General features: G+C 40.0%; 1 protein-coding gene across 1 annotated transcript; it reads left to right on the top strand.

Moving 5' to 3' along the window:
* The first annotated feature begins 3,895 nt into the window (after window positions 1–3,895).
* tmem109 (transmembrane protein 109) lies at window positions 3,896–6,775 on the top strand. Its single transcript, XM_073491296.1, has 4 exons — window positions 3,896–3,927; window positions 4,075–4,262; window positions 5,003–5,105; window positions 6,084–6,775. Exons 2-4 carry the CDS (start codon window positions 4,161–4,163, stop codon window positions 6,455–6,457), a joined length of 579 nt encoding a protein of 192 aa, XP_073347397.1. The 5' UTR covers window positions 3,896–3,927; window positions 4,075–4,160; the 3' UTR covers window positions 6,458–6,775.
* Window positions 6,776–14,121: the final 7,346 nt, after the last annotated feature.

Genomic DNA, 14,121 nt, shown 5'->3' with positions numbered 1-14,121 from the left:
AAAAAAATAAATAAAAAATTCCTGGGTTGTTGTAAAGGTTTGGCAGGGCTTGTTTGGCAGTAGGTCTAGGCACTGCCTGAGTTTGTATACAACATTTTTGCAGTCTTCCTGACGTATGGGACGGACGATATTTGGTTTTGGAATGTATTCTTTTATACAGAACATTGCACAGTATTCTTCCAGTTGGAGTGGTTTCTGCTGAAACATTGTGTAATGCAAGGAGTGACTGCATTCTTGTGATTGCACCATCCAAATTCCTGCAAGGACTGCAGATAAGTTGATGACACAGCAACGACACTGCCTGTGGTTTTAGATGACAGTGTTGGTCCATTGGTCCAGACTGAAACATTTCAACATTAGGTGGTTTGCAATGTTTTGTTTCGACATTCAAGGTACCCAGAGAGTACTACCTCCATACTGACACCACCCTCACAACAAACTACGTTGTTAGCCCCATTATGTTGAGGTTTGAGAGAAAAGGGTAATCCTTGGTGTTCTGCTGTTTCTACTCTCTCTCTCTCTGTCTCTCTCTCCTTGCCTTGTCCCTCTGATGACCTCCTCTTCCTGTCTGTCCACAGAGCTTTCTTTCTCTCTCTTGCTGTTGAGTGGGGTGTCTGAATGAAAATAGCTCAGTGCTTTGTTCTGTTGATTGTCATCAGTCTGCTTGCAGAAAGAAGAGTCAGTGTTGTGTGTTGAGTTTTATCCTCAGCACAGTATCACAGGAAGCAGTAAAACCAAAACAGTCCATGAGGTCTGAGTACACAGCTACAGCCTGAGGCTGTATGCCAGAGCTGCGACTGCGTTTGTGTTGAGCATGTGCCACTGCTGGGACACATGTCATCATAGACAGGAATGGTTCCACAGTCTGTGCATGTGTGTTTGTGTGTGTGTGTATGTGTGTGTTCCTTGGTCTGGTGTCTATGTCAGACAGGGCCAATGACCAGCATCTCACTATGTAGGAACAGGACATTTCATGACATCCTGTTTTTCACAGAAGACAAGCTCATCTCTAATTTAATCATTTGGGAATGATTATCTGCATTTACAGGCACATGCAGCTGGCATCATCAGATAAAAAGAGATAAAAGATAAAAACTTGGAAAGGGTGATCCATTATGCCCCTTTCACACTGGCTACCACACAGATGGACACTAAGAAGGTTATAAAGTGTTTTTGAGAGGTACTGATTTAACATTATGGTCAATTTAGAGGCTGTTCATGTTACAGTTCAGTTTGTGTTGAATTGTATTGTATAGTTGACAGAAAATGATATCCAACTCTCACTACTGAAAATGAATACAGTGCAGGCAATAGCTCGGAGTTATTGAGCAGCTGTTGTATTATGCTGCATGAGATTTAGTGAGGTGTAGCTGGGGAAGAAGCTGCTCTTCAGCCTATTCAATGGCTTTATATCTTTTCCCCGATGACAAGGTCACAAACAGACTGTGACCTGGGTGGGTTGGTTTGCTTTGTTTGATTAATCAGTGAAACATTGTGGAGTAAAATACAAACACTGATGCAACTCAGCAAATAGACTCCAGAAAAACACAAACTGGGAACTTTGTCCTATACAGGCTGAAACTTTGGAAGAGATCTTCCTGACTTGTTTACTCAGATGATGGCCGAGGCCATTACATTAACTTCAGCTGAACTTTTAGCAGGTTTCACTGTGGATTTCTTATTTTTTTATCTGGATACTTACAGCCAGCTGGGACACGTGTTGCTGCAGTGTCACAAACACTGTGTGACAATGTTAACACATTTCTACATTCACTGTTTGTAGTCTTGTATTCATCTGCAACTGACTGAAAATCAAACTTCTGATTTTCTTTCTCCTTTTTTTGGCACACATACTGATCAATCTGAGTTCAGATATAAGAGGAATTAATAAATGAGGGCCTAAACATGGAAAATGCATACAGCAGCGAATAAGCGCTTTAGTTTATTGGCCAATGTTGCCACCTACTGGATGTTTTGTCACATGTGAAAGAGTAAACCTTAACATGTTAGCAGTAATGCCTCCAACACATCTGGCGTCAGTCTTTTCACACTGCAGTGTGCAACTGGGGGCACTGCTCAATGTCAGTTGAGTCAAACACTGCTGTCAAATTTAACAACCTACCTGCCCGTACAAAAAATATGTTTATTCAAGTGTGCTATAAGTATACTTCTTTTCAACTAGAGATAAGAGAGTATGCTTTCATTTTACTTTTATGTACTTCAGAGGTATACTGAACAAAATTATACTTTGTTACTTGGTTTATACTGACAACTATACACTAAAGTCTAAATACTGTATATTATATATTATAAAGTCCTTAACTTCAAGTCTTCTTCAAGTACAGTGAAAGGCATATTTCAAGCAAAACAAAAAGCAAAAAAACCCACTTTAAACTGTACTTAACAACCAAAAAAATGGGCTAGAAGTATGTAACTAGTAAACTAAGAGTATACTTAGATGTTAACTTGTATTAAAGTTCACAGAATAGTTGCAGTGCAAAATGAAAGATGTAAACTATTTGTGTACTCAAAGTTTACTACCTTTATACACCGTAGAAGTATCATTTTATTTCAAAACTGTTGCTGATTTGGAAATCCAGATGCTTGACCTCAATGACATGAATCAAGCATGATAATTAAACAGTTTAAAAAAAAAGATTAGATGTGAAACATACTGTAGCCTGTCATACTTTTGACTCACTTTTTGACTTTTGAGCTCTCCAACACAGATTATTTAATTTTAACTAGTTATAACACAACCAGTTGTCTACTTTCAATCAGATTACTTTCTAATACAGTAGTAAAGGCGCTCTAAAGGTGATGGTCTGTACGGCAGTGTGCTCGAGTCCATGGTGTCTGGAGATCAAAACAAAGTTCTTGGACTCTATTCTGTTTTGTTCAATTCAAACTTCATTTCAGACTCACAAGAGGGTCCATTGCAGAAAGAAAAAATAAAACACACAAGATAAAAACACAAGAATTCATCATTTAATAAAATAAGTTCAAATGTATCTCACCAAAGCCTCTATGATGCTGTTTTCACTCATCCAAGTGACACCTAAAATTTTACATTAGATGTGTTAAAACAGCCTCACATGTAGGATAACTAGAAGAGACAATAAAAAAATAACATTTATGATTTTTTCTTGAATGTTTCACTTATCAGTGGGGTATTAATAATAAGGTATGGGCTTTGTTACTTTTGCTGTACATTTACACAGTTTTGACAGGACTCTAGTGGGAATAAAAAATAAAACTTAAAAACAGCCACCAGTGGGATATTGTAATAGTTAACTTAGAGACAAATTCACAATCAATATTAAAGAGAAAAGAAGTAGAAACAGTTCAGGGTGTCACTGAGTACAATGGTGTCTAATTGAAAATGTGTTGGTATTAAAGGATATGTTCACCCCAAAATCCAAATTCAGTCATTATCCACTCACTCCTGAGCTGCTGGAAGTTTTGTATTCCACAAAACATTTCTGGAGCTTCACAACAAACAGTGTTGCGGCATTTACTGGCAAAATGCAAAAAAAAAAAAAAAAAAGGGGGGGGGGGGGGGAGACAAACAATAATGGCTATAAGATAGACAGCGTTTGAAATAATACTCTTCTTTACCACAAACTATAATTTATTAATATGAGGTACATCCAGAAGTTTTTTGTTTGTTTGTTGTTGTTGGTTTTTAACAAAATGGCACGTAAATGCGACAAAATACAACCTTTAGAGTTCGGACTCTCCCATCAGCACTGGGACGCATCAGATCAGATGTGCCTGAGATTGTTGAGCAGAAACGTGCAGCCTGACTCATTATTGATTCTTGATCATCAGTGAGACACAGTGTGTAAGAACAGAGGACAGACTAGAACACTTGCCTAAAGGAAGGGAAGGTGAGGCCGTCATGGAACTTGTTGCACACTCAGCCCAGTGGGTGGCACACATCTCTTCTCTCCTACTCCCAAGTTTTTCCACATCCTGTGTGTAGCCTCCCGTTGCTGCATACATTTAGATGTAACTTTTCACAGCTCACCGTGTGATTTAGTAGGTTAACTTTCACCATGTGTTCCCCCTCAGCACAAAGAGCTCTCGGCAGCCTGTGTGTGCTCAGCGCGCTGCTGTTGTTTGTTTCCGGGGAGAAAGTGTTCGAGAGCCGCTCCGGGATGATCCAAGAGCTCCGGGCAACGCTGGCCGACCTGGCCGGGGAGGGGAGGTCTTATATAGGCAGGCTGGCCGGGGAGCAGACGGTGGTGTCGGTACAGAAGGTGAGAGAAAGAAATAAAGACTCTTACGTAAGTTGAGTGTAGCAGTGTGTGGCTCACTGAAGAGGATACACTATGCATTTGTAAATGTATTTGTCTGAAAAGGAGAACAAAATGATGATTATGTCAAAATACAGTTAGTTCATTAATTACATTAAAAATCCATAAGATAACTGTATGCGTCATAATATTCGTATAGGCCTAAGTTTTGGACACATGAAGGGAAAGTTGCCCTCTGCCATGTTGTCTGATATGAATTGGTTACTTCCGGGTTCGATTCAAGGAACCTATGAAAGAAGAAAGGCTCATTACGTCACTGAAACTTGCTTTGCAGAAAATGAGAGAACACACTTCAGACAGGACCTGATTTCCCCCCCAAAATGATTGACAGGGCAACTGGGCAGGTCCGACTGATTCCTGCTGATGGTGCTGCAATTACACTGCAAACAGGAGCCTTTCCTAAATGAAATCGAGTGACAAACAAGGTGACAATAAAATGAATCCGGTGTCTCTGAAGTGCTTCCTTTCATTTTCTGGAGGCATTTCTTTATCAGAAGTCATACAACGTAGATGTGTTGGGTTTTACTGCGCTTCATAATAACCCTTCCTTCTTTTTGAGGTTCCTTGGTTCGATTCCTTTCACTCTAAGGTCACTGTTGGTAAAGCAGGCTGATTTCACTGTCTCAACCATGTGTCCTGGTCAGACCTTAGTTATTCAGGCCTAACCATGAACCGCCCTCCAGGCTTTTTCTCAGGTTCTGCGTGTTGTGGCAGGAGGTTTGGCTGGGGGTCTGAACGTGCTCCTACAGTATGTTTCACACTTCCTGCAGGCGGCTGGAATTCAAGGTAAACCACACACACACACACACACAAACACCACAGACTGTTCTGTCCATCACCAGCGTGTTGAATTTTCTTTCCATCATTGGTATCAGTGATAATAACAATACACTAATCAAATAAATTAGATCCTGTGAGCACAGTGACATCACTAAATACACAAGTGAGTCAGACGATCAGACAGGCAGCTATTCAGTGTGGGACAGTATACATTGTGAAGTATTAACATGTAGGCTAGGGTAGTACAGTAGATCAAAAGGAAATAGATTAATTCAAAAGAAAGCATTGTACAGAACACAAAACATAAACAAGGATTCTGTTTTTTATAATTCAGTGTTATTGTAGAGCTGAAAAGATTAGTTGAGTGTAAGAAAAAGAATCAACCATTTTGATGATTGTTTGAATCAGTTTTCAAGCAAATCTCAAATGTTAAGATTTGCTATGATTCTTTGTATTGTGTATCAATAAATGAACATCTTTGGGTGTTCTTGATTTTTTTTTGCAAACAAAACTGTTGATTCATGTTGGAGTGTTGATGATGAGTTCAGCAGTCTCACAGCCTGGAGAAAGAAGCTGCTCTGTAGTCTGGTGGTACAGCAGCAGATACTTCTGTATCTTTGGGTGAACAGACTGTGTCTGGGTGGGTGTTGTCTTTTAGTATCTTTGGGCTCTGCAGACATCTCACTTCCTGTCTGGTGTACGCACTGAAACCCAGATTAATACAACAGAGTTTCATGCAGTTTTTTTTGCTATAGGGGGCGCTATAGGAAAGAAAAGCAAATATTAGTTCATACACATCACTACAACAAGGAAGTAGCAGGTGCTGCACGGTAGTTGAAAGAAAATCTCTGGCAGCTTCCAGCAATCACACTGCAGTTTCTCCAGGAAATGCACAATCACCATCTAATTAGATATTGCAACATAACATAACTAAATTGTTCTCCTTGCCCTCTCTTGCTGTCCTTGTGTTCCTGCTTTCCACAGTTGGCTTTCCCATCAACAAAGTGACTCCAGAGGGACTAATCTTTGTTGCCCAGTGGGTTCTCGTGGCTGTCATTGGCTACTGGCTGCTCTCCTTCACCTTCCGATTGGTTGCCTCCACTCTGAGGCGGACTTTATGGCTGCTGAAAGTGAGCATGGCTTTGATATGTTTCGGACTCATCCTGAGCGACCGCAGTGTGGACACAGAAACCACAGCCATCCGAATGGCTGTCCTGGTGTGTGTCTGTGTCCTGGTGGGCGTCGGCACTTCGAGGGGCTCTGTTGCAGCTGATAAAACTGCTCACCTGGAGGAGCAGGTGAAGATCCTGGAGAGACGGCTGAGAGAGATGGAGAGGTGGAGGAGGACAGAGGAGTGAAGAAGGGATTGAAAGACGTCAGGTGTTCTTCTGTGTCTCTCCTACCTGACGCCACATATGGAGATGATGGAGCACTGCTGTCCTCTTGGGATGGAACTTTAAAGGAGACATTTTTCTACAGTTTGATGTTTTCTATATTGTGTTCAAAAAATAGTTCATTAGTCCTGATTTGTTAATAACTCAATATAATGACTTAGTCATGTCTGGGAGCAGTGATTTGTTGTACTACATGTTTCCTCCTGTGCTGGAGCATGAGAGAAAAGTTTTGGGTTCAATGCTGTCCGTCCTTTTACTACATTAAAGGAACATTTTGGTAAATACTTGTATTTGCTTGCTTTTCTGGAGTTTGATGTGAAGATTGAAGTCTCTGCACGGATGCGTTTAGCCTAGCTTAGCATAGACTGGTAGCAGTGGGAAACGGTGAGCCTGGCGCTGCTCTTGTATATTACTATTATTACTTATATTACTATACTATTATTATTATTATTATTATCACTTGTATATGTCTCTATTAGTGGTTCTCAAACTGGGGGCATAGAGCCACTACTGGGAGGATGTGGATGGTGTGGGGAGTGACACTGTCAGCCTCAGACGGGCAGCTCCCACCAGCTGACATGAACCAAAACAAGCAGATACAAACCGAGGTAGATTCCCCTGTTGGATGCTCATCAGTGTGTTCTATTTAATGCACTCCAGGAGGATTTTATTGTGTTTTGTCACTGACCTTTTCACTGTATTCACTCTCTGAAGCCTGCCTCACCCATTCAATGTGACTCACATTTTCCAGATTGGTGTCCAAGAGCCCACAGAAATCAGGCGCAGGCTGTTTCTATTTAGTTGTGGGCTAGCTTGACATGGATAGTGCATTGATGTTTTCTCAAGTATAGAATTTGCAATTGTACAATGTTACCCACTTCATCATAAATGCAAAAACTCCCTAGCTGGATGTACTATACTATACTATACTAGTATATTATATCCATAGTAGTATAGTAGTATACTAGTTCCATGAGAGCAGTTGTATTCCTGTTAACATGAGAGTTAAGGTAGGAAAACATATATCCTCCAAATATCTTTAGTCAAGCTGCAGTGATGTACCTCTGTTTTTTAGTAAAAGTAGAGAGCAGACTGACTCCTAAGCAAGCAGCCATCGTCAGGACTCAGCTGGTTTAATGTAGTAAGAGATGGAGCAAAGTGTTATGGTAAACTACATGAGTTTAAAGGACTGCCAGACTGCACCGGCTAAATGTACAAGTTGTCTTGGAGTGACGTCTTTTGTTTTATCATGTCCATTAGTGCAAGAGACGGCCTGAAATTCACAATGTCAGTCTGAAGATATACTTTTGGATTCAACGTGTGAGAGAATGGCTCCTGCCTCTGCTCTTGTATATTACTATTACTAACCTTAGATAAACAAAAATATAAAAACATTAAGTTGTGGTTTTAGGTTGAGTTGCTTGTTGCAACGATTTCTTGTCAAACAAGAAATGTATCCATCTGCCCTGCAGCATAACAGAACTCCAAGAGGTAGACCAATATGGTTTTTCAGGGATAACACAAATACTGATAATTACTAGTAAGCAAGGAGGACGATAATCAGTGTTTGGAGCTGATATACATTTGCAGTGAAAATGAAAATCATAGTGTCAGATTTTAGAATAACCAGTGGTGGAAAGTACAACTTACTCAACTTACTTAAATTCATTTTTTAAGGTACTTTACTTGTGTTGAGTGTTTCCATTTTCTGCTACTTTATACCTCCACTCCTCTACATTTATTTGATGACTTTAATTAGTTACTTTACAGAAGCAGAGTATTCAGTGTTGATAGGCTATTACTTTTGATGTGTAGCCAATCAGATAGTGAGGTGGGCGGGACATTGAGTGAGACCATAGAGTGGTGACTACAAACAAAGAAGGAATGCTGCATCAGAGCCAAAGTAGTGCACTTTGATTTAATTTATTTATCGACAATCGGATGCACTAACACTGATACTGATAATTGGAAAAATGCTGAATGTCGACCAGGCAGTAACACCCCCTAAACCACAAAGGACTGTTTTCACATTTCTATTTTTGAATGAATTAAACAAAAGATGTTTCACCCAGTCGTTATATAGGGAGTTGTACAGTGTGATCAGATTCAGTTTTTACTCATTTCAAATCTGTCAACAAATTTAAATCTCTTATTTAAAACAATGTGCATTAAATGTTTCTCATTTACCAATATGGCAGTTTATATTTATAACCTGAGCTCAGAGGTCATAGTCTGCTGGGATGTGTAATCATACTGGTGTAGTGTGCACTGTGACTCACATTTTCCAGATTGGTGTCCAAGAGCCCACAGAAAACAGGCGCAGGCTGTTTCTATTTAGTTGTGGGCTAGCTTGACATGGATAGTGCATTGATGTTTTCTCAAGTATAGAATTTGCAATTGTACAATGTTACCCACTTCATCATAAATGCAAAAACTCCCTAGCTGGATATACTATACTATACTAGTATATTATATCCATAGTAGTATAGTAGTATACTAGTTCCATGAAAGCAGTTGTATTCCTGTTAACATGAGAGTTAAGGTAGGAAAACATATATCCTCCAAATATCTTTAGTCAAGCTGCAGTGATGTACCTCTGTTTTTTAGTAAAAGTAGAGAGCAGACTGACTCCTAAGAAAGCAGCCATCGTCAGGACTCAGCTGGTTTGATGTAGTAAGAGATGGAGCAAAGTGTTATGGTAAACTACATGAGTTTAAAGGACTGCCAGACTGCACCGGCTAAATGTACAAGTTGTCTTGGAGTGACGTCTTTTGTTTTATCATGTCCATTAGTGCAAGAGACGGCCTGAAATTCACAATGTCAGTCTGAAGATATACTTTTGGATTCAACGTGTGAGAGAATGGTCCCACAATGGGAGTGCTTGACATATCTCCCTTCTCTGATGACCTAATTGCGAGGGGGCTGTGTCCAGCAGTCATATTAACTTTCTGAAACTGACTGTAATAATTGATCAGTTGTGTGGTGCTGAGAAAGAAAGCAGGGTTTGAACCTCTCTCTCAAGAACCTTTTTTTCATTGTTAACACAACTATTTCTGTGACCTTTCATGCGAACAAACACGAATGCCGTCAATGCCATTTGTACAATTCAAGGATTAGACATGCTTCAACACAGCCATTTAGAAAAGGTATGAACACTTTGACCTTTCCATGTCAGATGACTGTCAGATGATATATCAGGAACGCCCTGAGGGAATTTGTTCAAATTTGGCATGAAACCGGTGTCAACCTAATCATTACACTCCATCAACACGTCAGACACTGCCATACCCACTCTGTGAATTTTCATAACCTTAGACTGCTCACAGAACAATCCACCCCTCCAGTTAACAAGCCACCTGTCACCATCAACATGGCACTTTTTAATGTTCGCTCTCTTTTAAATAGAACTTTTTTAATGAATGATGTGATCTTAGATAATAAGTTAGACTGTCTTCTTTTAACTGAGACATGGCTTGGCACTGACGCACCTGCTGTTCTCACCGAGGCTTCCCCACCAAATTTTAATTTTTTATTTTCTACTAGAGAGGGTAGAAGAGGAGGCAGGACGGGATCCATCATAGATAACTCACTGACCTCAAATGGAGTGTTTTTTAACAGTTACATGTCATTTGAGCACCATGCCTTTACTTTTAGCAGTCCTCCGATTCTCTGCATTACTGTATATAGACCACCCCATCACTCTAGTTCTTTTATCAGTGAATTTTCTGAACTTTTATCAATTATTCACACCTCTTACAGCAGGATTTTAATAACTGGTGATTTTAGTCTACATGTTGATGATACCTCGGATCCGATATCCAGAGAGTCTTTAAATCTTTTAAATTGTCTTGATTTTAAGCAGCACGTCACACAGCCAACTCACAACAGAGGACACACCCTGGACCTGGTCATAACCCATGGCCTGTCCATCGGTGTGTCCTCTGTTGTCGACCTGGCTGTGTCTGACCACAACTGTGTATTTTTTAACATCACCAGTTTTAACCAAGAGGAGGCCCCGGTGAGAACAGTGAGGAGGCGCTATCTAACTTCTGAAGTGGCTGCAAATTTTATGGAGATTTTACAGAGCACTCCTGCTGAAATTTTACCTGCACCTTGTGATTTTATCAATGACAATTTTAACAGTAGACTGAAGTCACCTCTGGACTCAGTAGCTCCACTTTTAACTAAAACAATAAAAAGAAAACTTACACCCCGTGGAGAAAAAACGATGAAATCAATGAACTGAAAAGAAAATGCAGGAGTGCTGAGAGAAGATGGAGAAAAAGTAAATTGACAGTTCATTTCAAGATTTTACGTCAACAACTCAAAACCTACAATAATGCAGTCAAAAAGGCACGAATTTCCCATTTCTCACAACTCATCACCAACCATAAAAACAACCCCCGGTTCCTCTTCTCCACTTTCGATATTTTAACAGGCTCTAATTCTAATAAAGTTTTTAAGACACCAACAGATGATCTTTGTGAGAATTTGCAGACCACTTCAGAACTAAAATCAAGGACATCAGATCCTGCCTGACAACAGTTCACACCTTAACTGTTGTCCTTGCCTGAGGAAACACTGGAGAGTTTTGCCCTGGTTGATGCAAGGACACTTGGTCGAGTTTACTCCCAAGTAAACCCAACAACCTGCCTTTTAGATCCAATTCCCACATCACTATTAAAATCGTCTTATGGATTCTTTGAGGAACAGTTTTTAAACATCATGAATTGCTCTCTTCAGACGGGTGTCTTTCCCACCGCCTTCAAAACGGCGGTGGTGAAGCCCCTTCTTAAGAAGAGCAATTTAGACCTCAACGTTTTTAATAACTACCGACCCGTATCCAACTTACCGTTTTTAAGTAAAATTTTAGAAAAACTGTTTTTTCACCAGGTTAATGACTTTTTAAACAGAAATAACATTTTAGAGAAACATCAGTCTGGTTTTAGGAGAAACCACAGTACCGAGACAGCACTTTTAAAGATTTTAAACGACATCAGGTGGAATTTAGATAACAAAAAGCTCACAGTGTTGGTTCTACTGGATCTAAGCACCGCTTTTGATACAGTAGACCATCACGTTATTAAATAGACTCAGACATCTGGTCGGCCTCTGGTACTGTTCTTAACTGGTTTTGTTCTTATCTCACAGACCGATGCTTTTATGTAAGTATGGATACATGTTCCTCAGGAACCCATGAAAGTGGATGTGGGGTTCCCCAAGGGTCAATTTTAGGTCGACTTCTTTTTAATCTTTATATGCTTCCTCTTGGGGACGTCATCAGAAGTCACGGCATCAGCTTCCATAGCTACGCTGATGATACGCAACTGTACATTGCCGTGTCTCCTGATGACACAGGGCAAATTGATGCCCTTTTTAACTGTATTATAGACATCAAATCATGGATGGCAGTGAATTTCCTACAGCTCAACCAGGACAAAACTGAGGTTTTAGTTATAGGTCCTGAAGGCCAGAGAGAGAAACTTTTACCAAAACTACAAGATCTTAAACCGACACAATCAGTAAAAAATCTGGGCGTGATTTTTGATTCTGAGCTGAATTTTATTCCACATAACAAAAATATGACGAAAATAGGTTTTTATCATCTTAAGAACATAGCCAGAGTCCGCCCGTTTCTCTCCCAGGCCAGTACGGAGGTGCTAATGCATGCTTTTATTTCCTGTCGCTTAGATTACTGTAATGCCCTGCTCTCTGGTCTTCCCAAAAAGAGTACTTTAAATCTCCAATTACTACAAAACTCAGCCGCACGCGTGCTGACGAGGACCAGAGGGCGGGAGCACATTACACCGGTTTTAGAGTCGCTGCATTGGCTCCCCGTTCGCTTCAGGATCAATTTTAAGGTTCTTTTACTGGTCTTTAAATGTCTTAACGGCCTTGCGCCCTTCTACTTATCTGACCTGCTTTTACCATATCAACCCTCACGGACCCTGAGGTCCTCCGGCACCGGCCTTTTATCCATACCAAAACCCAGAACTAAAACCCATGGTGAGGCGGCATTTAGCCACTATGGCCCCCGCCTGTGAAACAGCCTGCCGGAGAGCCTCAGGACTGCAGAGACTGTTGATATTTTTAAGGGAAGGTTCAAGACACACCTTTTCAATCAGGCTTTTAACTAATATTTTTAATTCTTCTTATGTTCTTATGTGGTTCTATCTCATTTTATGTTGTTGCTTCTATCTTGTTTTTTGTTTTTGTTTTTTTCTCTTTTTATTGAGTTCTTTCAACAGATACAGTTATATTTTAGTTCAGATATACACAGAACCCTCTTTTCCTTTTTTTTTTCTTAAACTGAACTACATTAACAACAAGAACACACAAATGCAGCAGGACAGACAAACCAACAGAAGCAAAAACAAAAAAATAAAGACACAAAACAAAAAAAAAACAAAAAAAACAAGAGAAAAGTAAACAAACAAAAAACCAAACAATCTATACATATATGTATCCACACACACCACCAGATGAATACCTTTACATTCAGGGTGCTATGACATGCTGTAGCCAGCTCCATTGTCATTAAACAGATAGAACGAATTTCAGATTAGAGGGGTCCACTGTGTCCAATACCGGTTGCCAGATCCTAATAAATCCGTCCACATTGTCATGAATGGTGTAGGTCAGTTTTTCCAGAGGGAGTATTCTCAGTACCTCCTTGTACCAATCGTTCAGTGTAGGGATGTCCATAGAAATCCAGAGCTTAAGAATGGTCTTTTCTCGCTGCATACAAGAGTATTCCAATCAGTTTAGCATTAGAGTTGTTTCGTGCACTTTCCACCTTAGCCGCTAAGACACACTGAAGAGGTGACAGCTGACAATCATATCCAATCAGGGAAGCCACTTCGTCTCTCACTTCTCTCCAAAAAATGTGTATCTTTGTACATTTCCAGAACATATGTGCATATGTACCTATTTCGGAGTTGCATTTAATACATGTAGAAGAATTCAGACCAAGTCGGCCCCTCAGCCATGGTGTACAATGAAGCCTGTGTAATATTTTAAATTGTCTCTCTCTATCAGTATAACAGCACAGAATGGTATGTGTGTTTTCTATAACTGATGCCCATACATTGTCTGTTATTACACATTCTAAGTCAGTCTGCCACTGTCTTCGAATATGGTCAGTAGAATAGTTCAGATGCAGACCAAAGGTTTCATAGATGTGAGAAATAAATGTCTTTGGTAAGGTTTGGCTGAGGAGGTCTTCCAGGAAAGACGTGTTTACAACATGCAAGTTTTTTGATAGATAATGCCTTATTTGCAAATATCGAAAAAAAATGAGACTGTTGCAAAGAATATTTACTCTTCAAGCCCTCGAATGATTCCATTATTCCTCCTTCATAGAATTTTGTAAGCCGATCTAGACCATTCTCCTGCCAGAGTCTAAACACTGTATCTTGGCATGAGGGGGGGAAATCTGGGTTTCTCCATTTTGGGGCCAGGAGTGAAAAATGCTTTTGAAGCTTGAAACAAGCCTTAATCTTATTCCATGTATTCAATGTATTCAGAACAATGAAGTTATTTTGAACCTCCAGTTTTGCTTTCTTATGGTTTACAAAGGGGCAATCTTTCAGTGACAGTATACCACAGTTTCTAGACTCCATATCAAC

The sequence above is a fragment of the Pagrus major genome, chromosome 1 (assembly GCF_040436345.1).
Source record: "Pagrus major chromosome 1, Pma_NU_1.0".
Lineage (NCBI taxonomy): Eukaryota > Metazoa > Chordata > Actinopteri > Spariformes > Sparidae > Pagrus > Pagrus major.
The sequence above is the reverse complement of the archived record's forward strand: the minus strand, read 5'-3'. Positions and strand labels throughout refer to the sequence as shown.

Coding starts and splice junctions, on each gene's coding strand:
- tmem109 (XM_073491296.1), top strand. CDS start 4,161: ATGATCCAAGAGCTCCGGGCAACGCTGGCCGACCTGGCCGGGGAGGGG. Junction 4,263..5,002: donor CGGTGGTGTCGGTACAGAAG/GTGAGAGAAAGA, acceptor ACCGCCCTCCAG/GCTTTTTCTCAGGTTCTGCG. Junction 5,106..6,083: donor GCAGGCGGCTGGAATTCAAG/GTAAACCACACA, acceptor TGCTTTCCACAG/TTGGCTTTCCCATCAACAAA.